Here is a 25,366-nt window from a genome sequence, read left to right as displayed (position 1 = left end):
TGGTGGACTGTACGTCCCCGAGGTTTGTCGTTACACTACTGGTGGACTGTACGTCCCCGAGGTTTGTCGTTACACTACTGGTGGACTGTATGTCCCCGAGGTTTGTCGTTACACTACTGGTGGACTGTATGTCCCCGAGGTTTGTCGTTACACTACTGGTGGACTGTACGTCCCCGAGCTGTGTCGTTACCCTACTGGTGGACTGTAAGTCCCCGAGGTTTGTCGTTACACTGCTGGTGGACTGTATGTCCCTGAAATTTGTCGTTTCACTACTGGTTGACTGTAAGTCCCAGAGGTTTGTCGATACACTACTGGTGGACTGTACGTCCCCGAGGTTTGTCGATACACTACTGGTGGACTGTACGTCCCTGAAATTTGTCGTTACACTACTGGTGGACTCTTTATTCCCGAGGTTGTCTTTACACCACTGGTGGACTGCACGTTCCGAGGCTTACCGTTACCTTAATTGGACACCTCTACAGGTGGACTTTTAGTCCCCGATTGTTAACTATGTATACCTTACTGGTAGACTGTACATGTAAGTTCAAGAGGCTTACAGTTACTTACACCCTGCTGGTGAACTGTAAGTCCCCAGGGGTTGCCGTTACCCAGTATGCCACATTGAAACTCCCTATGCATATAGTGAAACTCGTTAAGAATAAACACACACATTTTTGTTATTTATAAACCGTCCATTACGATTAATAAAGAGACTGAACTATGAATCAAATGCTATATGTGTTCTATTTTCCTGTTTTCCTTTCATGATTCAACAGTTTTGGTCTCTGTGGCCTCACTACCAAGTTATGTAAGGACTAAACAGCAGGTCAGTGGTACTTTAATCATCATTTGCCATACAAACTATCATTTACTTATTAATATTCAAAGGGGCGATTCAATTATGATTTTTATACATGTTGACTTTAAGGGAAAGGTTACAAATATAGTAGAGACCATGAATCAACGCCAAACAATACCTCATTAGATTTCATTTTATTAAAGGCATCAACAACAACTGGATGTCTTACATGAATTGTACATGTAGCTCCGCTTGCCAAAAATCTGCTTATCCAATTTAAAATTTCACAGTTATTCCTACCGCTTAGTGAAAGCATTTAAAAACATCCCATATGTCATTTTAATTTCTTATTTAAAACATTTTGTTATCTCATAGACTTACAATGTATATAACTATCTATTATAGCTCTCTGACAATCACAAGCATTCCAGGTTTCATTTATCACTGAAGTTCCACAGGAGTATTGCATAGCCAGAGCGTACATTTGTATCACCAAGTCTAATGTAACTTATATTTTATTATGTGAAGTCCCGGAAAAAAAGCAATGCAATATTAGCAGGAAGAATAAGTAAGGTGATTGGAAGAAATATCAAAGGGCCTACAGGGAGATGTTTTTAATATATGATAACCTGATCTTGGCAAAATCCCAAATTGTACTCAAAACTTATGAATAATGTAAGAATTTTCCAAAGTCACATTAACATTTTATCAGAATTGAAAATTTCAAAATACTGTTTTTGAAGCTAAAATGAAAATAAAAAGCTGATTGGAGATGTTACAAAAAATCAATCTGATTACTATAAACAAAATCATTATGACTAAATCTGATTAAAATACAGATCGTCATTATACACTACATTATGATGTTACATATGTATGTATAATGATGATCTATATTTTAATCAGATTGCAAGATGAAATCAAAATTAGACTTGTGATTTCCACTCCTCTTTGATCCACTATGATAATGATACACTGTACTTATGCATACTGCAGTACAAAGGCAGTGTTTTATAGTGGATTGTTGAGGAGGGGAAATTACTATAACAAGTCTAATTTTTATTGGCTTGGATAACAATGCCTTTTCACTTGGTAACTCTTTAACTAAATCACCTTTAACCTCTGACTAAAGCCAGCAGGTTGTCATCTTTGAGACGATATAAATTGTATTCTCATTCATTCTCCGGGTTTACAAGCATTAATTGAACCTGTCAATGTTTTCATTCACCAACTATTTCATTCAATCATATATTAAAATTTCTTTAAATTAATATAATAATCATAGTTAAAAATCTTCAATCTTACTCATACTGGATTTAACAATTTATAAATAAATTACTTTTCAAGTCTGTTTCATTTTCTTTTCTGGGTCATAAATAAACCGTTTGAATGTAAGGAGAATTTTGATTGGCTCTTGTTCAGACTCTCCTTCATTCTGATTAGCTGAATCCTCTGATGCCTGCTTGCCTTTTCCTTTCTTTTTTGTCCCTGAATACCTTTGGAATGTGCTTGGTTGAAGTCCCCCTGTGAAGAAGCAGATATTATGACATTACCATTAGAGCAATATCAGGAACTACAAACAAACAAAACATTTGTTTCACTGCAGTGAAAACGTTCAGAAAATATAGGGTTCACAAGTGAAGAAACAAAATTCCTTGCATTCAATCAGTGAAAATCAATGACTATGACAACCAATCAGATCACTTTAAATTCTGACATCATGTCATCCGACAATATATTCTACAAATGTAGGTCCCTGGCCTCAAAATTAAGATATTTAAACATACATAATTATGACATTATGATATCTTCAGGTTTGTTGATGAACATTTTAATCCACCATTTCAAACATCCAAAATGCAGTGAGCATGGTACTTCATAGTCTTTTGTTAAATATTTCACACATACAGTATATTAGAACACTTCTATAGTTTCATGACTGCCACAATGAAGTATCTAATATTTCACTTTAATGGTGCACATGAAATAATTGGTATTCAATACACTTTCCTCATACATGTATGTGTAGGTTTACCAAATCGGCCATTTTCTTGGATTTAATATACATGTACATGTATACCAACAATGGCTTCATATAGTATATACACATGCACATTAGCTATATTTCACTTTAAACGACTCCTCAATGTAGACTGTACTTACCGGGAATTCGGATCTTGACCTTTCCACTTTGACCAAATCCTCCCTCAATGTGACCTTTCTCCCCCGATGACAGGGTCACCTTCAGGTTGACGAATGCCTGTAGGTTTGTTTCCTTCTTAAACAGATTTTTTCCTATTACGGAATACTCATCTTGGCACCGCTCTACTTGACCTTCACGAAATTTGACCTTGAAAACTTTAAGCTTTGGCAAAACTGTTTGCATTTCTGAATCGTCCACAATTCCCTCAAGAAGGTGACCATGAAAGGCAATGCGGCACATGTTGGTGTGAATGTCCGTATCCAGCTTTGAACCAATCACAAGTGAGTGTTGCGGACATGTGACAGGTTTTTCGTATTCCACTAATGCAAACTGTTTTACAGGAAGAGGTTCTGCATCACTTTCTGCTCCGACATCCTTTTTTGTGATTCTGACATTTTTCAACTCATCCTGATAAACATATTCTCTACTGAAGTCAAAGCATTTCGATGTAGAGTCTGGAGAATCGCCAGCACCGCAGGCAGCAGTAGTTGTGTCGCCATACAGACCGAAGAAGGATACTCTCCCCATGACTGTGTCGTGCCCGGTGGTAATGTGAAATTTTGCTTTGGAGTTGATGGCACCTTTGTAGTAGGAAATGCGCTCGACAGCCACAATGGCTCCTGATATTGTAGGCAATGCCCCAGGACTACATACTAATCCACGTTCTAATAGCTTGGGATCAAACTGGGTCACACACACTCCTGCTCTGTCACCCTAAAGTATTAATGAATATCATTTTACAGGTTATACAAAATTATTTATACTGTACATGTGCACATACTGACAAATATCTCAAACTGTGAAATATGGGAGTCAATATCACACATGCTTTACAACTGATGGCAGATAAGCATGACTTGTTACTGAAACAATTCAAGGTAATGTATATTGGGTGACAGGGCAAACTAGGGCTAATTTTCTACAAAGATTTCAGTAATGATGTATCACAGTACTTTTCTTCTTTATCATGGGTTTAACTTTATATTTGAACATGAATAATTTTCCTTTTTATATAAAATTTATCCTTCTGGATTCAACAATTTGGACGACCTTTGCATTGATTAAAAGCGTTCAAGGAATCCTAAGGTTATCAAAAGATTTTTTTTTCCCATTTAGACCAACAAAAAGTGAAAAATGACATACATGAAGCTAACATGATTGAAGTTCACACTTACTCTTGATTTGTTCTTACCGTTTAATCTAGTATACATGTATCAATTCTCTTACCTGTGATATTTGGTTGATAGGACGTTTAAACATCTGTATGGATTTCACTTTTTTTGTAACTTTCATGGATGGAATTTCTATCGTCTATATAAAAAGAAAATAATATCTGTAGTCATGAAAACAGGATAACTACATGAATTAGTCTATACCACAAATTTTTTTTTTTTTTTTTTTTAATTTTAATTTTTTTTTTTTTAACAATTATAAGATCTAATATTTTGACAGAATAACATTGTTTTCCACTAGAAATTTTTACTAAGATTATAAGACAATAGTTTCTTCATTCATGGCCACGTGTCTTTATTTGAAATTTGGTTTGGTTTGGTTTGTTTTTGTTTAACATCTTATTAACAGCCAGGGTCATTTAAGGACGTGCCAGGGGTTTGGAGGTGGAGGAAAGCCGGAGTACCCGGAGAAAAAACGCCGGCCTACGGTCAGTACCTGGCAACTGCCCCACATAGGTTTCGAACTCGCAACCCAGAGGTGGAGGGCAAGTGTTAAAAGTGTCGGGACACCTTAACCACTCGGCCCCCTTTATTTGAAACATGTTAAGATCCCCCAAAGATATCAGAACTTACATCATAGAGAGATATACTGCCCATCAGAGCTGTTCCCGTCATAACAGTGCCCTGGCCTCGAATGGAGAAACAGTGATCTACAGAAAAGATGAAAGGCCCAGTTGGACTCCGCTGGGGGACGTATGTGTTGGCCTTCAGTGTATCTATCAGTTCAGTCAGACCAAGGGCTTCAGTATCTGGAGCCTGCAGAAATATCCATTTGATTGACAGACAAAATTAAGATATCGCTCCAGAAAGACTCATTTTTCAATGTTTTTGATACATGTGTATTTTCCATGTGGTCAATTTCTCTTTTTATTTAATGACAATATTAAAACTGAGATAGCTCCAGAAAGACTCATACACATACAATTTTCAATGTTATTCAATACATACAGTATTTATTTTCTATGTGGTCCTTTTGTTGGATGACAATATTGAAAAAACATTTGACTGACAGACAAAACTGAGATAGATCAAGAAAATTCCTTACACATACATTTTTCAATATCATTCATGTATGTATTTTCATTGTGGTCAACTTCTCTTTTTGTTTAAGGATGAAATTAAAAACAGTTTTATTCATGTGTTCAATATCTTAATCTGCGTCTTCCTCTCATTTTAAGACTAAAACAAAACAGCAGATTAAAATTCAATGTTTTACATTCACCTCAGGACCTCCTGGCTTAGCGGCAACCGCTACCATTGGACAATTAGCAAACTTAGTGGCTTCAAATGTCTTCAGCATCTTCTTTTTCATCTAGATTTAACAGAGAATAAAGCATCAGAAAGAGCAAAAACAACAACACATTAGAGATATGAGAATGGCATCTGTATATATTCATACAAACTAATTTATAGAACTGTATATTCAAACTCTCACTTCCACTAACTGTAGCAAGTATTACTGATTTATATATATAAATTATCCACTGATACTGGTAACAAATATTGTTTAACACCTTATAGAATATTTTCAGCTTTACAATATATGCACACTTTTAACCACATCGGCTTATGTGGGTCTTCAGCAATAAACACATTTTAAATACACCAGAATCTAAATACCTTCTCCACCATAGTATCCCTCTTTGCTGCAGGCAAAAGATCCAACTTATTCAGAACCACTACCATTTTCTGACAGGCGATTTCCCCAATGACAAGACATTCAGCTGTCTGTGTCTGCATGCCTTTTGTGACATCCACCACTAGCATCATCAAATCAATGATCTGTGCACCTACATAATTAATGTATAGTAAAACCTTTTTGGCACTAATTCATATACTGAAGGCAGAGTTTCTCTCGCCCAAACATTAGAGGTGAAGACAGTTTGATGCATATATAAATGGATGTTTTATTGTCATGTGTATGGGCCAGAAGTGACTGTGAATAAATCTTATGGTGAGAAGAAAATGAGACAACTACAAAATGTATGAACAATCATTAAAATACTAAGTTCGTCGACAAAGAACATGTGTTAAATCCATATATTATTCACTGATATTTCAACAATGTAGAGAAAAAAACACTTACAATTATCAATTACTTTATATGTGTAATGTGTTATATATCCGAGTAATATGAGAAATATTTCCCATTGACGGGATGTCATTCTTGTTACTATCGGCGATAATAACTTTTCTTCAAATAATATTTGTTTTCCTGGTTTCAAAGAGTTACACCACAGGCGTCTGAAGTTCTGACAGTAAACTGAGATATAATACCATAGAAAAAATAAGAGTATCTACTATAAAAAAAGAACTTCAGACGCCTGTGGTTACACACATGAATTCTGCCGACACTATTTTTTTGTAATCCAATTCTCCCAGTGTCGCCAAGTTTTTAAATGTAGATATAAAAAGACATACCTCCGATGATTGTTTTGATGAGGGACGCGTGACCAGGGCAATCGACTAGTGTGTACTGAATCTGGGAACTCTCCGAACTCCCTATCTCTCCGCTCAGGTGATCTGGCAAGTCAACACAGAACGACGAAAACCCTAAATCAAGAGTTATACCCCTTTCTTTACTTTGAGGGTTTTTATCAAAACTAGCTGTACTTGCTACAGTACTAAGGGCCTTTGACAGACTAGTTTTACCGCTGTCAACGTGCCCTAACACCCCCACGTTGAAGTTGAATGTGCACCCACTGGAGGCCGCCATCTTGTTACAAAACGAAAGGTCGAGACTAACTAAAAAATATCAAGTCCGTAATGATCCGGATATTATCATTCTGATCTATCAGAGTTGCTTCCCCTCGTTCTGTCAGATGTTTTGTTAAACATACGTCACAGGGACAACAACACAGTTGTATATAATTAAATTTTTGTTATATTAGCGATCGATACTTATATAATTAGCTACAATTGACACCCGATAGGGCGAGAATGGATACTTAACACAGAAATAGTTACAAAAAAATATTATCATTTGAAGTTAGATTAATAAATTAATTAACTATAAAATATTACAACATTGTATCTAACCGTTAAACAGTGATGGTGGCCAAGACAGTATTATTACCTGTAATACAACACTGTAGACTATATTTCAGAAAAAAAACTCTGTTTGTTTTCATTTCTTTATACAGACAGCTTTCTGATTTTCAATAATATTCATAGCATATGAATGGCACGAAGCACTGAAGCACATTATTAGACTAACGTTTTACAGACATAATAAATATCATTAAAATTAATTTGCTATCATACCCATGCTTTGTTATTGTTATTGTTTTGAACTGGCAAATTTAATTTGATATATTTCACATTATACAAGACATTAAATTTATCACACTAAAAGATTATTAAAAATCTGATATCGATAAGCTATCTTTATTCCAATGCTATTATCTGATTTTATAAGAACAACGACATATATAAGGTACTTGATTAACGACATACATACATGTAATGTAAGATATCGAATATTATTTCTTTATTAATCTAAATACGGGATAACATCTACGATATCTTCATGTCATATTTCCGCTTCGATTTTCTTTTTTTTTCTTACCAATGACATGACACTGATCAGTTTTTTTATGTTGTGTCAACTCCTGAGGCCTATGTGAGTTGTACGAGTTTTCGTCTCTAAAATAAAATGTTTGATTGAATTAATTTCGACAATCGTAATGAAGTATGTGAACAGTCGTGTTATTAACCTCTTGTAGCAGGCAGAATTTATGTTTCGGATATGAAATAAATTCGTTATTTATACTTGTAACAAAGCGCATTATTAATTTAATTTAATTTAAATCACTGCCTCTGCTAGGGATCGAACCCGGGACCTCTGGCTTACTAGTCCTACGCTCAACCGATCGAGCTAAAGTGAAGATCGCTTTATCCGAGAGGTACGTGTATATTGCGGCTAGTAATTACATGGGTTACATGCTCTTGAGAATATTAAGAAAAGGTATAATTGTAAGATACCGTATATAACAGTAGGATCATAGTGGTGTAGGCGCTTTAAAAAAAAGGGGGGGGGGGGGATATTTCATGTGTTGTTTCTCTAAACTTTTGTATGACAGTTTGTTTGTTTGTTTGTTGTTTTGATCACCACGTGATCAGCCAGGATCATTTTAGGCGGGTCTCTTTGTATGAGTTGCATATGGTGACTACCACACTGAACAACATACGGGGGGCATGCCAGCTAGATCTGTTAGGGTAAAGATTCTTGCTCAAAGACACAACCACGACCGGAGACTGGTCCGTTTCTCAGCTTCCCGAGAAACACAAACAGGCGCATAAAGTGCACATCATTAGAGGAGAAAAAATGCTCTTATTTATGTTCGTGTATCTACAAATGAATGTTGTCCCTATAGGATATGTTTCTAATCGACAGGAGTAATCGATTTAATTAGTCATTCCGTGGCAAGGAACTCGATCAACCATTCAAACCTATTCAGTTTTGTTAAAATGGGCCAAAGGAAAATCTCAAGTGTCTTTGGAAGACATTTTAATTCGTCCCGCAAGAACCTTCAGCATCAGTAACAAGTCGGACTGATAACAAAGCTCCCAGGTGGTAGTTAGATGAGCATTCAGGAAATAAAAAATTAATTAATACATCTTATATACACAATTTGTAAGACACAAGTATATATATCTTGGACCTCTCTGGTTCCAGCAGTTTCCATAAGATTCCACCGGGGTCTATCTGGTTTCAGCAGATTCCACCGGGGTCAATCTGGTTCCAGCAGGTTCCGTCATGTTCCATCTGATACAACACCTGTTGTTTGCCATAGATTTCCTATTCGAGTTTGTTGATTGTTATTTTCCTCATTTTCTATCTTCTAGTGTTTGGTTTTGATTTGAAAATCAACGAAGAGAAATTTTATAAATATAATAAATAACACTCAGGAATTGCACAACTTCTTTTTACTGGAGTTTGTATTTCAATGTCAACTGCTTTACATCGTCCTGTCACATTACACTACTCTGGAGTTTGATATTTTGTTGATAAAACTGGTTGTTTACACTATGCTTTACCACTATTTTTTTCTCTTAAATAAATACTAATTAATAAACAGAGACATTGTGATAGGATCCTACACAGGCAGAAAAGGCTAGCTGTACAGATTTGCATACATGTCTGTCTCAACTCAACTGTTGGCATCAATGCATACAAAGCAAACATTGCTCAGACCAAGATTAAAAATAAATCAAGGACGAAGTACAACCAGCATATCATATAACTAACCACGGAGTACCAACAACGTTGGCCAAAACATTCAACCAACGTAATATACATATGTTAGTTGGAAATATATTTTATTAGTTTTTTGCACTTTTAACCTATATTAGCTTCAATGCTCCAGAATATAAGTTAATTTCAACATCCATTTCTCCGAAATATATGTTAATTTACCATTAAATCATGCAAAGTATCCAAACAAGAACATCACAGCTCCTATAACAAAGATGGCGCATGCGTTCAACAACTTTTTAACTTTTGGCTGTTCTCTCATGAAAATCTGTTTTTGATGCAGAGTCATCACAACTATCTCCCTCCCCTTGTCGGGCATTCCAAATAGGAATACAAGCAACTTGTTCTTGCAAGTTTTTTTCTCGTTCTGTTTTTGAGGAAGGTCTTCGTGTCCACGTGCTTCATCTATATAAAACGAAATCATTCGGTAATTATTGATATTTCATACTGCTTACAGAAATTCGCATAAGTTAAACTGATATCCTGTATAGCTAAATTATTTTCCCAAAGCCAAAAAAAAAAAAAGCTGCTTAACAATGGTTTAACACACGGACTATCTAGAGATGGTGTATGATATGCATCAACGACGATTCAAATGGAATCCTCCAAAGGAATGATCGAGTCCTTCAAATACTTAACATTGTCAAAACAAAGCGAGACATTTTTAACCGGGACGGTATAGATTACAGTGGCTTTGATTGCCAACTCTGAAGACAAGAATCAGATGCATTTGGAATTTGCAACTCAATACTGATAAATATTTCTCACCAAATCATCACCGCATTAAATGGTACAATTAGCTACGAAATTTTGAACTCTGTGCCTTTAATGCCATATACATACCTGAGTTAGGTTCCATTTTGTTTGTGTCCTGTAGATTCAAGTTCTCATGTTTTCCATTAAGTTTGATTTCGTTTTCTACATCCGTAGACACACCATTTTCACCAAGCTGTTCACTGGTTTTAGAATACTTTACTCGTGTCCACCAGGTGATGCCCTCTAACTATATAAGATATTTCAGTTTGCTGTTACACAATCCATAAAAAACGTCATTTTAACCTCATACATGTATTTTGTGGTGACCATGAAATTTTCGAAATGTCAACCATTCAATTAACTTTCATAGAACAACCAAGCCAGGGCACTACTCTTTCTATATACGATCCGTCAACATAGGTGTAACGCATAAGTGAAAAAAAACTCCTTGCCATAATGGTATGATGATAATATACACGTACACAAAATTTATACTTAGTCTTTCCATTTATTAAGTTTGAAAGACATTTGACTCAGCACTTCGCCGTCAAACAAAGTCCCGTTAACCAGATTTATCAACTTTAGTCTATATTCAGTATTTGAAACAATCTGAGTTACATTTATAATATTTACCTGTTCTTTAGGTCGTCCTGTTGTTACCATACTGATGATCACTATGGCTAACGGCGTGATGAATGCCAGAAGTGTCCCAAAGTATAGGAAATGAACTTTATATAAAACTGCGGGTCTAGTTTCTGGTTCTCCACAAGGTGGCGCTGGGTAAACGAACTCCAAGACAAGTCTGATTACTCCACAAGTGTGGGCTATTATCAGCCCACCGATTACACCCTGTGGTAATTAACAATTAACGGAAGCAAAATTAAACAAAACAACACATCTATCAATAGATAAACAAAACATATATAATTTGAAGATATATGATATATCTTCTAGATAGAACAGAATTGTTACCAAATATCTCATAAAAAAACAAGTCATAATCTATATGGGTTTGCTAGTAATAAGTATTCAATACATGAAATCCTCCTGATACTAAAACCATTCTAATACTTCTGTTTTTGAATATATTTTACACTTAGACATTTGGACATTGATTGAAATTTATTTCAGACAAGGATGAAGTAATTAATTTACCCATTCAGTGGTTTTCGTCCAAAACATCGCCATTACGAAGGCTGCACCAACGGGAGACATTATATTGGCTTGGACCATATTGATGTAATTAAAGAGTTGTCCCCCTTGAGAGCCTTTGATGAGTGGAAGCCAGACGATGCTTAATCCGCACATAACGAGAATGACAATTCTGTGTGGGAAAAAAAACAAATTAGCATATTAAAGAATGCATTTATAAGTGATTTAATTGAATTCAGTTTAACTGGGGATAATGAAACTATAATTATAAATGGGTTGCACGTCAACTTTTACGGCATTTCAGCGGACGAAAACAATGGAACAGAATCAGTACCAGTCACTTGATTTTGATATATCAACAATATGAAATTGACATTTCTTTTCTTTATATTACAAACAATTAACGTCACTTATGCACAGATTACCATTCGGGGAAAGCCCTAGGTTATATTTCAACCGATTGACGTTTTGAGTATTTTTGGGTTTTGTTTGTATTTTTTCTTGATATTCAACGATAATGAATGAAATTAACCCACTGGTAATAATGAACTCGTCTAGTATAGATTGGAGTTTATTTCGTGTTTACACATCTATACTTTACCGTGTTACTTACCTGCCGACGATTAGTAATTCCCTCTGGGTCGATAATGGACGAAATCGTCTCCACAGATCCATGGTAAACAAAGTACTGGAACTGTTGAAGATGGAAGTCAGGGAACTCATTATGGCGGACAGGATAACAGCCATCAGGAAACCACGTAATCCTGGAAATATATAAAAAAAAAAAAAAAAAAAAAAAACGGTGATAACTGTATTACCTGACGTATTAGTAAATCATTTTAAAGTTTAGAAGTTCAACTGTTACATTGTAAAAATATATTATCAAATTATAGTGCCGACTTAAGGAGGATAATACTTTACTTGGTAGATACCAATGCACAGAGGTGTCATTGACAACAGGTTCTTCTTTGGGAGTTCGTAAGATTTTTATCAGAATCTTCACTGGACCTGAACTCACCATTTGGGAGAAGTTCCAAGACCATTTTGGGGTAGGCGATGTTAGAACATCCCACAGGATTCTCACAGATCCTCATGCACTCGTCGGGGTCGGCACAGGCAACCTCATCTAGACATTCCGTTGGCGTTACAGTGATTTTATTGTGATAATATAACTTCTATTGATTTTGTTAAATGACTTTAACGTGATATGACAAATGCACTAAACAAGTAGACATATTGTGGGATAATTTTATGTTTAACAGCAGTAAACTTTATGGTATATTTCCGTGTTACCTCACTCTAAACAGGAGTAAACTTTACGGCAATTTTCATGTTATCCTACTTTAAATTTGTTCACCAAACATTCCTAATTGTGATTTTGATTACATACAAGATTGGTGTATTTATTTACCTGGAAACAAAACTCGACTAATCAGTCCAGGGATGACCATCAAAAACAATGGCAGAATTTTCAGAGAAGCTGCTAAGATAGATCCTCCTTTGGCATGCTCTACATTCTTAGCAGCCAGTGACCGCTGTACAATTATCTACAAGACAATTGGTATAAACAACAACCCTCTTTTTCGTATAGTTATACTGTTCTTTAACTATGGCGCGGGAAGGATGTTAAAATTAAATATTTTTGCCTAGGCCAAATTATTTTTGGCTAGGCAGAAATCGAATTTTGCCTAGGCAAAAATATTTCTGCCTAAGCCAAAAATAATTTGGCCTAGGCAAAAATCGAATATTGCCTAGGCAGAGATATTTTTGCCTAGGCAAAAATATTTAATTATGACATCCTTCCCGCGCCATATTTAACTGCCGAAAATTATTTTCAATAATCATTTTTAAAATAATGCTAGATTGCTAGTTTAGTATTTTACTGATTCAGTAAAATATATGAAATGTGTATATCAATGCATTTCCTTATCAACGTCAAATGTAATCAGTTCAATATGAGAACGCCAAATTTCCTTTCTATTTTGTTTAAATTTAATATTGAGTCGATATCGCAAATTGATAATCTTCATATTTTTAATAAAATTTTTACATTGTATGCGAAACACGATAATGCCCACTTGCCGACTGTAATTTTGGAGTGAGATACAAAATTGTTTATCTCAATTTCTATTCAAGCTAATTAAATCATATCATTAAGTAATTGTCAACACTACAGTGAATCACGAATGGAGGTAAAAGGTCATTAGCTAGATCCTTGAATTGCACAAAAAGTAAAAGCACTGGCTTGTTACACGATCCGTAAATGATAAATCATAGGTTCCGAACAACGTTTAACACTTAAGTACGACTCACTTGATCACAGCACCAGTATGCTAAGCATATTAGGGATGCAGATATGATCAGCCCTGGCCATGGCTGCACATTTCCGGCTGGGTCGAGAAACACGTGAAACGCATCTTGCCTCGGCAGTCCACATGTGGAGTTTATAAGCTGTATGGTAGCCGAGGAATTCATATATCTCCTTTCGAGATTTTCAAGATTTCCTACTTTATACATTCCTGTCGATATAATCATTTACATTCATAAATTATCAAAACCTTTACGAAGTATGTTCATTCAACTGGGCTAGAAAAAAAAAAAAAAAAAAATGAAATAATGATTACTTACCCACCCCAAGTAGTACGAACGCGCCAATGGTCATAACCACGGTCTGGAAGGTGTCCGTATACATGACGGCAGTTAGACCTCCTACAGGACAAACAGAAAACCTTTATAAAGTACCCAAAGGTCTTGTCCTCATTTTGAAATAATCTATTGTCTTGTGATGTATAACGTCAGACATGTAACATGCTTGTTGATATGCTTAATGGTTTTTATTGTCACCATCTCAATTGTCACTTTCAGGAAATGACCTTACCTGTGTTAGATCTAGCTTTGCATGGTTGGTGACGTCGATGACGCTTCCGTTTGCGAAACACCTGGTCTTATATTCTTTATGCGTATTAAATGGGTTGCCAAATTAATATACAGGTTTTTTTTTAGTATTTTAACGTTAAATGCATTCTTATTTATATATACAGTTTGAGATCGGTATTCCCTGTTCTATAACATGCGTGTAGTAGCCATTTAAGGCAACATAAAGAACAGATACCTGGATATAGCAGTGATTAAAAGCTGTTTTGTGCCCGTGAATGTTGCATAGCAGCATTGCGCGACACGTTAAACAACTGTATAAATAACCTCAGTGTGAGATACCCTGAACCAATACACATACCTAGACCGTATATCACAGTCGTGTTGGCTACAGAAATAGCAGGGAAATCACGAGGCCATAACAGTTATGTGCAGTTATAGGAGTATGCCTATCAGAGGAATATATACACGAATACCAATTTTCCAAAATATTCTGGAAATAAACTTTCCCTTTCCAAGTCACAATACCTTATAACGAGTTTATGCTTTGTAGTGTAGCTACGAATCTAATATGGTGCGTGATAAGACTTTTAATACTTACCTACATATGTAATATGGTGCGTGATAAGACTTTTAATACTTACCTAATATGGTGCGCGATAAGACTTTTAATACTTACCTAATATGGTGCGCGATAAGACTTTTAATACTTACCTAATATGGTGTATAACCCTGTGATAGTCAGAAGGATGGTGACGGATAGATACATGTTCCACCCTGTCGCCATTTGTAAAAACAGGGAGCCGGCGAACATACTCACCTATATTTTAAGAATAAATAAGACCGAAACAGGAATATACATAAAAGAAATGCTACTTTTAAATATGTAATCAATAAATCCGTCCATTTCAATGTGTTATATCACTTGAAAACTTCTTTTTAATAACCATTACGTATACGGCAGATAAAATGCTAATGATGTTGAATTTTAAAATAACTATTTGAAAACCTCAAGCTATATTTGATATTATCTTAACCTTGATTGAAACAATAATTGAAATTTATTACGTATATAATATTTTGCACAGTATTGAATTTTGGATAGAGCTATTACTCTATTGCTACATCAATATCCTATCTTTATTTAAAGAGGCTTGCCCGCAGAGAGATCAGAAAAATTGGCTAATAGAAAAAGATTTTTTACACATGACAGATTGTTGGAATTGTTGAGTTTTTCATTTTATTTTCCTTATAAAACGCTGAAAAGTGATATTAAAACCTCATTTTTTAAATATTATTTATTTAATCGCAACCCGCAATAAGTCCCCGCTATAAAGTGGAGTCTAATTTGATTGACACAACAAAGAAACAAGCACGTGCACAGTGCCGCACAGTGATAACTTCAAAGGCAGCGGCGATTTACAAAGAAGATTTGCCGTTATATTCCATACATTTCCCTCTCAGGTTGAGTTTTAAAACGTCTTTTAAATACATATTCTGTAATTGTTTTCAAGAAATAAAGTCGGAAAGCCTCTAATTTTGTCACATAGAAACGTGTACTGAAGTTTATTTAGTGATCGGAGATGTGCCGTTTACCGGTCCGTCTGCCGGTAAGCCTCTTTAACACGTGGTATTGTTTAATAATTGAACATTTAAATGAAATAAAAATGATAAAAAATTTGATTTATTATCTGACTTTGTATATTCAATAGATAACTTAAACACTTTTAAGTATATATATATATATATGGTTGATTTTTATATAATGATATGTAGTATGATTATTACCGCCAGTTTGGTGACGATAGCGAGGAGTAAAGACAGACAGGAGAGGTAAATCCGGATCTTATTCCCACCAAGCCGTTTTTCCATGTATTCTGGCAGTGTATATACCTACAGAACGCCAAATAACAGATATTCCGGAACTTTTATCACTGGTATGCTTTCATTTATCTTACACTCACGACAAACATTCATACGATTTGTTTTTCAGTATTGCGTTGTTTCAATTTTTAAAAATGTGCAATGATTAACATCACTATAGTAAATGAAATGCAATGGTAAAGACCAAAATGTTGACTTATCAACTCAATCATGTTACCACTAGTCTGTAATATATATATCCATGCCGATTCAATGCTTCGCGCTATTTTCACTTGTACGCGATTGAAAGTTGACGGTCAACCATAGGCTGTTTTGTAATTTAGCTTGGAGGCATCATACTACCAACCAGTGGTCTATTTTCACAATAGGATAACGACTGTTTAAACTAGGCAGTTCCTGTGGTGATTTTTTTTTAGAAATAACTATATTTGGTAGAAAAATAACAAAATCTTGATAAGTTAATTATAATATAATATTTGAATTATGATATAAAGAGGAATAACTTACACCAGCAGATATATAGACGGGGAGAAAATACCATCCAAGTAACAATATAGGGAAGGTCGACTACAACGAAAAGGGCAGATAAGTGTATGCAACATAAATACACATATGCAATATTAATAACATACATATTATACATATTACGCAAAGGTATATTCAAACTCTATGACTAGCTGATTTAAGATACAATAAAATACATTAAATCAATTTTAACAGCTCTTCATTCATTACATATTTCAGCTTGTGTATGTTTTACAAATTTCTATACTATGATGTCATGTCCGTTGCATGGCTTGTGTCTTTAATTCACCGTATTCGCATATTCGTAGAAAAGTAGCAGGGATATGTATGTAGAATAAATGCTGAAGAGAAAAAAATGATTCACGTGTGCAAGCCTTCCTGCGAGAGGAATTGCATTTCTAATATATATATATATGTTTTTGTTTGAATAAAATTTTGTTCTTAAAAAAAAGAGGTACCATGGGATGTTTTCATAGAAATAGGAAATAAGATTTGCTGATGTATAAACTGAACTGAATTTTAAGAATTCATTTTAATATCACTTTACTAACAATGCTATATGATATAAGATGAACAAATTCAATTAAGGTTGTTTTTTTTTGGGGGGGGGGGGGGGGGGGCATGGTAAACTAACGCACCATCCATTCAAATGTGATGTTGGCGATTCCGCTGGAGGCTGCCGATCCGGCAAGACCGACGAAATGCTCACTGCCGATATTACTAGAAAATAGCGAAGCTCCTACCTGTAATCAAATACAAATTATACAGATGGCGTGGTTATAAAATAATATTGTGATAATCAAGAATGCCTTGATGACCAGTGGTACATTTGCCTTAAATGACTGTAAAAGGACAGACGCGCACGTGGCGTAATATATATTTTATACATGTATATTGATTTCAAGTTAGTTATACACATGCACATTGTTATTGAACCTTTGTTATAAACTTTTCAATCTTTTTGAATTTTACAACATAATTCATAGTCGATATGACCACCCTTATAAAGACTATGCATGCAATATAATTTTATGTTTGTTTTATTTGCTGGGTTTATCGCGCCATGATCAGCCAGGGTCATTGTATAAGTTGTTTACTACCTCACTTAACATTTTATGAGAAGCATATCGCATGCCATCAAGAACAATTTGGGTAAAGGGTTCAACCACGGCAACACAGACCGGCCTGGTTCTCAGCTTCCCGAAATACAAAGCGACACAAATAGGAACTCTAACACGCAATATTGATTATCAGCTTATGTTATGAAAGTGCAAATATTACTAAATATTATCACTCATGACCTTATAATTAATTTTTCTTTGTTTTCATGGTAAATACTTAAATGTGATTGGTCGCAAAATTCTTTTCATTCTTCTATGAAAGAAATTCCGAGAATGGCGCGAAAAATGTGACGTCACAATACGACAATTGACGTTGCGTATTGATTTGAGAAAAAGAATCCCATTTAAAACCAGTAAAATTGTACATAAAACATGTTTTAAATTAGAAAATCATTTTCAAAAATTATTTATAAGCGTTGATGTCAATTTTTTTTTTAGTTTCATCGGGTATGAAACAAATTTTGTTTGCAAACAAAATTTGTTTCATACCCCGATGAAACTAAAAAAACAAATGACATCAATGCTTAACACGATCATTGTAATGTTGATACCAACAGTTGTCAGAGCCATTGTATGACAGTACCTACCGTTATCCATGGCATGGAATGTCCGGCCAGGAAGTAACTCTTCACATTCCCTCGGTTTGATCGTCTCATGGACTACAATTACAAACAATTTGATCAGAAAACCCAAAAATGTTTTGTCATGTTTACTGTAATCTTGCGCACCTAAAACATCGACCTGTGAGATTTCGTAATGCTGAAATACGTAGTCAATGGTTATATATACCCTTTAATAACTTACGTTTGTGAATTATTTTGACCTTATTGTTTGACATTCCGTTTTACATAAACTAACCGAGTTACGTTACTATTTTAGCTACAAATCGTAACTTCAACAGCATTAAAGAATTCCGCTTTGTAAACAACATGTGAACAATTGAAACATCTCACTAATTCTAGAAGGGAAAAGAATCCAAGCTCACGGAAATGCCAAAAGATTACAAAGAGTTGCTTTGGTTTGGTTTGGTTTATTTTGTTTAACGTCCTATTAACACCTAAGGTCATTTAAGGACGGCCTCACATGCGTACGACATGCATGCGTGTGGTGAGTGCGTATGTGTGTTTTGGGAGGCTGCGGTATGTTCGTGTTAAGTCTCCTTATGATAGGCCGGAACTCCTGCCGATTTATAGTGCTACCTCACTGAAGCATACCGCCGAAGACACCCAGCAGGACACCCCACCCGGTCACATTATTCTGACAACGGGCGAACCAGTCGTCCCACTCCTTGTATGCTGAGCGCTTAGCAGAAGCAGCAACTACCATTTTTAAAGACTCTGGTTTGTCTCGGCCAGGGGACAGAACCCAAAGCCTTCCTCACAGGGGCGAACGCTCAACTAAAGGCCAAAAGTGAGGCAGTGTCAAGGGAGACGTTAGGAAGAAGAAAGTTGTTAAGAAAGAAGAGAAAAGATAAGATCCCAAATTTAGTCGCCTCTTACGATCATGCAATGGGGGCAGCAGGTACAATTCTTACGCCCTACCTGCAGGGGAACAAAGAGTTGCCATTACATATACATGTACTATTTTTTCTCTTTAAGGTGTGTACTGATCCATACTACATTAAACATCATTCTCATAAGACAACAATATTGAACGGGCCATATTACTGAGAAATGTGATAGCATATTCGATATTTTATATGGGTGGCGATTTACTTGGAAAGATACTTGATGATTACACGTTCCTTACATTTGTCGGTTTGGAAAGGCATCTCATGCATGGTATGTCAACCTATTACTATCGAACGGTCGCCTTCAGTTTATTATTGGAACTATCTTATAGGCTTTAATTTAGTTGTCAATAATAATGTAATAGCTTTTTTGGAATTAATTGGATTTCTGATTGACAACATCTTTGTTGTGTTGACAAGATCGTCCAACAGACTATTGGCTTACCAATGGGAACAGTCTGTGCTCTGTTGGTCAACTAGCTCTTGCTTTCATACAAACCTAATCATATCGAAGAAAGTGTTAGAGCAGGCAACAGAGACGTTGCAAAGTCCTTCAATGTCACTGATACATTTAAGTATATCGGTAGATCAGCATGATGATAGCAATTTCCCAATCGTTAATTTTCCATGTCTATATAGTTACTATCTAGGCAGTCCTAGTTGATTCGATATTCGAGGGTGCATGCCCATTAATATAATTCCCGTAACCGAATATTTCACGAAAGTCAACAGCACAAGGATTCTAGAAATGTAGGCTTGATGGTGATCATAGGAAGAAATGACCATTAAAAATATTATATTTCCATGATCGATATTAAGTCAGACGTATACGATGCCATTTGATAAGCATTGGCCGAAACATACCAGAGTCTTTAAAAATGGTAGTTGCTACTCCTGTTTAACGCTCAGCATTTTTGGAGTGGGACGACTGGTTTGCCCGTTGTCAGTATAATGTGAACGGATGGGGTGTCCTGCTGGGTGTCGTCGGCAGTATGCTTCAGTGAGGTAGCACTATAAATCGGCAAAAGTTCCGGACGATCACAAGGAGACTTTACACGAACATACCACAGCCTCCCTAAACACACATACGCACTCACCACACGCATGCATGTCGCACGCACGGGAGGCCGTCCTTAAATGACCTTAGCAGTTGATAGGACGTTAAACAAATTAAACCAAACCAAACCTGAGGGTATTCATTTTTCCCCGGCTTTCAATTATAATTTAGATGTCGTTATTATGTCAATACTCTTTGTTGTTGTTTTTAAAACGCCGTGTGTGTTTGCATAAGGCAAACTGATGGGATGCCTTAAAAGGTGTTGAGGAAACAAAGGAAGGGCAATGCTCTCCGAAACTACCGAGTATAATACACAGTTTGACAAAGGTTAAAGCGTGTAACTATATGAGGCAGTAATTTTCATTAAAAGGCTGTACAATATTTATTCGAAAAAAAAAGCGAAATGACAGTATGTATTTTCTTGTCGTCGATTAAGTCACCATCGATGCTTATAACGCAACGAACTCCTTCCAAGGACGAAAACTATGTTGATGGAACAACACGTTATAGCCGCATCGCAAGAATAGGCCGATAAAACAACTCAATTGTGATTACGATAGTAATTGAGGACTTACTCTAGAGGCCGCGCTCATTCTCTGTAACACCTGGGGTATCGAGGAAGTACAAGTGAGTGGATAGTTATCAATCATTCAGGGTAAATTAAAACTCCAGGAGAGCAAGATGACATTGGACCAACAAATAAAACCGTGCATTTACAGCTTTAGTGTATAAACACCATGGAATGGAGAGAAAAATATTTTAATTTGACGAAGCCTTCAACAATTTTTACGTCCAAGTTGAATTAGCAAAAATGTATCCATCATTTAGACCTAAAGTGATGGTGCACATATAGATAATCAAAATGTAATTCTAACACAAAGAGAAGACTGTCCCTCCGATAAATGTCAGCACTTAGAGACGTTTTACAGAATAAATTATGCTTACAGGTGTAGATAGCTTTATGTAATACACCACTGTCATCTTTACATGTCACCGCAGGTCGCAAAACACAACATCGTAGCTTGTTGGATAAGAAAAAACAACGGTGAGCTTTTCGTTGTAAAATTTGACTGATGCATTCAAATATTATGATTCCCCTAACATCACTGTGTTCTGTGTAGATGTATGTTTGGGGTGAAGGCCGTTTTATTACAGCTTTTTAATTTCATAATATAACCTGACAATATGTTTATTTCTTGCACTTGTACTGTATCACCCCGGTTTATGATTACATGTAAATTTGCCGGAAAACTACAAACAACGAAATAATTGCATGATATCAGAAATATTATATCTTTAGTATAATCTCGTTATAGTTTGATATTCAGAGAAACAATCCTGCTTTTCAATGTATAATGTGATTGTCTATTCTATAATTAAGGGTGTCGTGATTAGGGATTCCTGTAACCGAAAACTAAACACGGCGAAATAAATTACTTATTTCATAATTCATTTTGTTTTAAACTTTATCACTTCAAATTATTCCTTGTTCTCACAATGCAGTGTGATTCGCCATCATAATTGTTAGAATGATATGATTGAAGATTCCCGAGACTATTTTTAATGTACACTATGTATCTTACACCTTGTGCTATACAGTTTCGTGGTGCCATATTCTTCAACCATATTGATATTTTGCAGTAATGTATCAATATAATGTCATCAAAAACAATTTACCCATCCACATATCATTTTCTTGCTTTAACATAACATCGCAACTTTCATCAAGTCAAACAAGCGCATCATCTTACATGTACACTTACCCATAACCCTATGGCCAAAATAGCAGCGAAGTATACAACAAGTACTAAAATGTCAGCCCAGTTGTCTATACGCCCTTCTTTAGCCGCCATATTGGACTTTTCTTATCATTGTACAGGCAGCAACATTCATGCAGGTCTCCTGTTGTTTTAACCCAGAATTAACTCGTAACAAGTTTAATTTGCCCCGGGGAATACAACGTAAATGATCAGGTTACTAACTGTAGCATTCCTATACCTGTAAACTGTAGGTAATATACATCTACTACAGAGATAGTGTAGCAGGGATTTGTTTACATTCCTGAGTGTTGTATCGGCGATATACTGTTAAGATACACATTTAAGCGGTCATATCATTTAGCGTTTCTGGAGCTTACAATATAGCATCTTATAATGCTTTCATTTTTTTCAATATATTAGGGAAATTATTGATTAGCTGGTATTTTAAAGCTGCAATTTAAGATCGACTTAAATATCAGCACAATCACCAGTATAGCAGATGACAGTTTAATTATAACATTATATTTAACAATTTCGATACACGTAGATGGAAAGATATTTAAAATACACTTATGTTAGTTTTGTATCATAGAGAAACATGCATCGTCTGCACAACCTCAACACACTACAACACTATCAGACAACCTCCTCACAATAAAAGATTATCAACATTTACATAATAGGAAAGCATCGCCCATCAAAATATGAGCTTAACATCACAAACAAGGATAACAATCATCACAATATGTCAATACACTGAATGAATATGGGAAAACGTCCCCAAATACAAACAATATAACAAAATATAAACAGACAACGTCAACAAACAGCGATAACGGCAACAGCACACAACGTCAATACACAACGACAACAGCAAATAACGACTAGACACATTGTCAACGCACAGCAAAACATTCGACAATGTCAAAACACCATAGGAACATAGGAAAACGTCATCGACTACAAACAATATAACAGAATGTCAACAGACAACGTCAACACACAGCGACATCAAACGACAACTTCGAAACACAACCGCAACAACAGACAACGACAAATTATATGTAAAACGATATCAACTCACAATTTTAGTACTCAACGACCAACACACGACGAAAAACAAAACGTCAACATCAGACAACGTCAACACAGAATGACAACATCAATCAACGCTAAAACAAAACGTCAACATCAGATAGTTTCATCAAATAACGACAACAACAAACATGGTTAACGTACAACCTTAACATCAGAAAACGTCAACGCACAGCGATTACGTCAGACAACTTCATCAAGCAAAAACATAGCAAAAACCACACAACCACACAAATAAAAAATATAAACATCATATCAAGCCAACACACAAATATAACATCGGCCAATATCATATCAGATGACGACGATATCAAAATCTATAAGACACCTTCATTACACAACGTTAAGAAACAACGACAACATCACTAAACATCAGCACACAATGTATACGAAACAACATCAACACTCAACACCAAACAACAAATAACGACAACATCACTAAACATCAAAACACAATAAAGTATAAACAACGCCAACACACATCGAAAACATCACAAAACAATCAATTAAAACAACGCCAACATACATCGAAAACATCACAAAACATCAAAACACAATATATTCTAAAACAACAACAACAAACAACAACAATATCACAAAATATCAAAACACAATAAATTCTAAAAATACTATCTATATAGAAAACACAAAAGATAATTAGTATTCACAAAACTTTAATTCTGTAATTTACATATATTACAATAAACACCAAGTGTTTAGTTAGTTCATAAGCATGTATAAGTATGGGTACTCTTCATTTTATTTTATTTGTTTTGAGACATATATCAACACATACAACAAGACTTGATTGATGATACTATCAAGCAGCCATAAAACGATGAAATATATAGTGCAATATCCCACCAACGTCAATCTAACTGTCCCCAATAGGTTGGGTCATTTTTACATTACGATCCTCCGTTTCCTCCAATCGTAAGAGCTAATGTATTTATAGATATTCGATTTTTGTTGTTCTCTCTCTCGTTATAACACCTAAAGAGGAATATCCCGATTGTGTGAAACATCCACCGAGAACTGCCGAGAGGTGTCTTCTGTTGCTTGAAATGTACGCCAACTATCAGCATTACAATGATAACAAAATATGTTGGAACCGAAATTCTATGTTAAAAATGTCCGTTGAAAGCTTTATTTGCATTATATACAAAAATAAGAAACATCCAATTATCTATGGACTTGCAACTTAAATTGTTTGATTCACTGGTCTCCTCAATTCTACTTTACAGCTATGAAATATGGGGATACGAAAACGTAAGTATAATTGGAAAAATATTACTTGCAATTTTGTACACCAAATTACATTATTTATGGCGAACTTGGCAAATTTCCACTTGAAATTGGAATACAATTAATTAATTAATTAATGTTTTGGCATAAATTAATCACAGGAGGAGGCAAACTGTCTACTACATTCTATCGCTTAATACTAAAAATGCAAGAAAATCAAGTAGCAGAATTTAAATGGCTTAGCTATATAAAACAAATACTTAATGATACAGGTTTTAAAAGCATTTTGATATACCAAAACACTTGTACATTAAATAAAACTGTTTTAAAAGCATTGCGTAAAAGACGTTTATGTGACCAATTCATTTAAAACTGGTTTTCTACCATCCATTCATCGTCTTGTGGACAATTTTATTCTATATTTGAAAAACAATTTAGCATTCAGTCTTATCTAATTAAGCTTAATTCCTAAAAGCACATAGTTATCGGCAAATTTAGAATATCAAATTAAAAGCCACCTATTGAAACTGGTAGATGGATTGGTATACCACTAGGAACCAGTTCCGAGTTCCGTTTAAGAAAAACGGAACTGCAATGTATTAGCTTTACGAGTTTTGGTCCCAGTTCTGAGTTCCTTTTAAGAAAAACTGAAATATTATGTATTAGCTTGATTGGTTTTGGTCCCAGTTCCGAGTTCCGTTTAAGATAAACGGAACTAGGAACCAGTTCCGAGTTCCGTTTAAGAAAAACTGAAATGCTATGTATTAACTTTATTGTTTTTGGTCCCAGCTCCGAGTTCCGTTTAAGAAAAACTGAAATACTATGTATTAGCTTGATTGGTTTTGGTCCCAGTTCCGAGTTCCGTTTAAGAAAAACTGAAATACTATGTATTAGCT

The 25,366-nt window shown here is 35.3% G+C and overlaps 2 protein-coding genes across 3 annotated transcripts; both read right to left on the bottom strand.

The window, feature by feature from the left end:
• Positions 1–974: 974 nt before the first annotated feature.
• LOC117322397 (selenocysteine-specific elongation factor-like) lies at positions 975–6,978 on the bottom strand. Its single transcript, XM_033877274.1, has 7 exons — positions 6,656–6,978; positions 5,855–6,024; positions 5,457–5,546; positions 4,808–4,990; positions 4,230–4,313; positions 2,963–3,716; positions 975–2,323 (listed from the first exon to the last, which is right to left on the bottom strand). Exons 1-7 carry the CDS (start codon positions 6,948–6,950, stop codon positions 2,142–2,144), a joined length of 1,758 nt encoding a protein of 585 aa, XP_033733165.1. The 5' UTR covers positions 6,951–6,978; the 3' UTR covers positions 975–2,141.
• Positions 6,979–9,146: 2,168 nt separating this feature from the next.
• LOC117322396 (sodium/glucose cotransporter 5-like) lies at positions 9,147–22,260 on the bottom strand. Of its 2 annotated transcripts, XM_033877272.1 has the most exons (15): positions 22,134–22,260; positions 18,391–18,462; positions 17,321–17,425; positions 16,665–16,724; positions 16,062–16,166; positions 14,988–15,093; positions 14,028–14,108; positions 13,713–13,918; positions 12,811–12,946; positions 12,418–12,525; positions 12,013–12,163; positions 11,403–11,571; positions 10,881–11,096; positions 10,335–10,494; positions 9,147–9,896 (listed from the first exon to the last, which is right to left on the bottom strand). In XM_033877272.1, the coding sequence occupies exons 1-15, from the start codon at positions 22,221–22,223 to the stop codon at positions 9,661–9,663; spliced, it is 2,001 nt and encodes a 666-aa protein (XP_033733163.1). In that variant the 5' UTR covers positions 22,224–22,260; the 3' UTR covers positions 9,147–9,660. The 2 variants fall into 2 exon arrangements, with proteins under 2 accessions (XP_033733163.1, XP_033733164.1); XM_033877273.1 differs by lacking the exon at positions 12,418–12,525.
• Between the last annotated feature and the right edge of the window lie 3,106 nt (positions 22,261–25,366).

Source organism: Pecten maximus, chromosome 2 (assembly GCF_902652985.1).
Source record: "Pecten maximus chromosome 2, xPecMax1.1, whole genome shotgun sequence".
Taxonomy (NCBI): Eukaryota; Metazoa; Mollusca; class Bivalvia; order Pectinida; family Pectinidae; genus Pecten; species Pecten maximus.
The sequence above is the reverse complement of the archived record's forward strand: the minus strand, read 5'-3'. Positions and strand labels throughout refer to the sequence as shown.

Bases quoted from the DNA above. Each gene is read 5' to 3' on its own strand.
- LOC117322397 (XM_033877274.1), bottom strand. From the start codon at position 6,950: ATGGCGGCCTCCAGTGGGTGCACATTCAACTTCAACGTGGGGGTGTTA. The intron at 6,025-6,655 runs GTATGTCTTTTT...TTAATTATGTAG, and splicing joins CATCAAAACAATCATCGGAG to GTGCACAGATCATTGATTTG. The intron at 2,324-2,962 runs GTAAGTACAGTC...GCTTCTTCACAG, and splicing joins GGTCAAGATCCGAATTCCCG to GGGGACTTCAACCAAGCACA.
- LOC117322396 (XM_033877272.1), bottom strand. From the start codon at position 22,223: ATGGCGGCTAAAGAAGGGCGTATAGACAACTGGGCTGACATTTTAGTA. The intron at 12,947-13,712 runs GTGAGTCGTACT...ATTGTCTTGTAG, and splicing joins CATACTGGTGCTGTGATCAA to ATAATTGTACAGCGGTCACT. The intron at 11,097-11,402 runs GTAAATTAATTA...TAATTACCACAG, and splicing joins GGACGAAAACCACTGAATGG to GGTGTAATCGGTGGGCTGAT.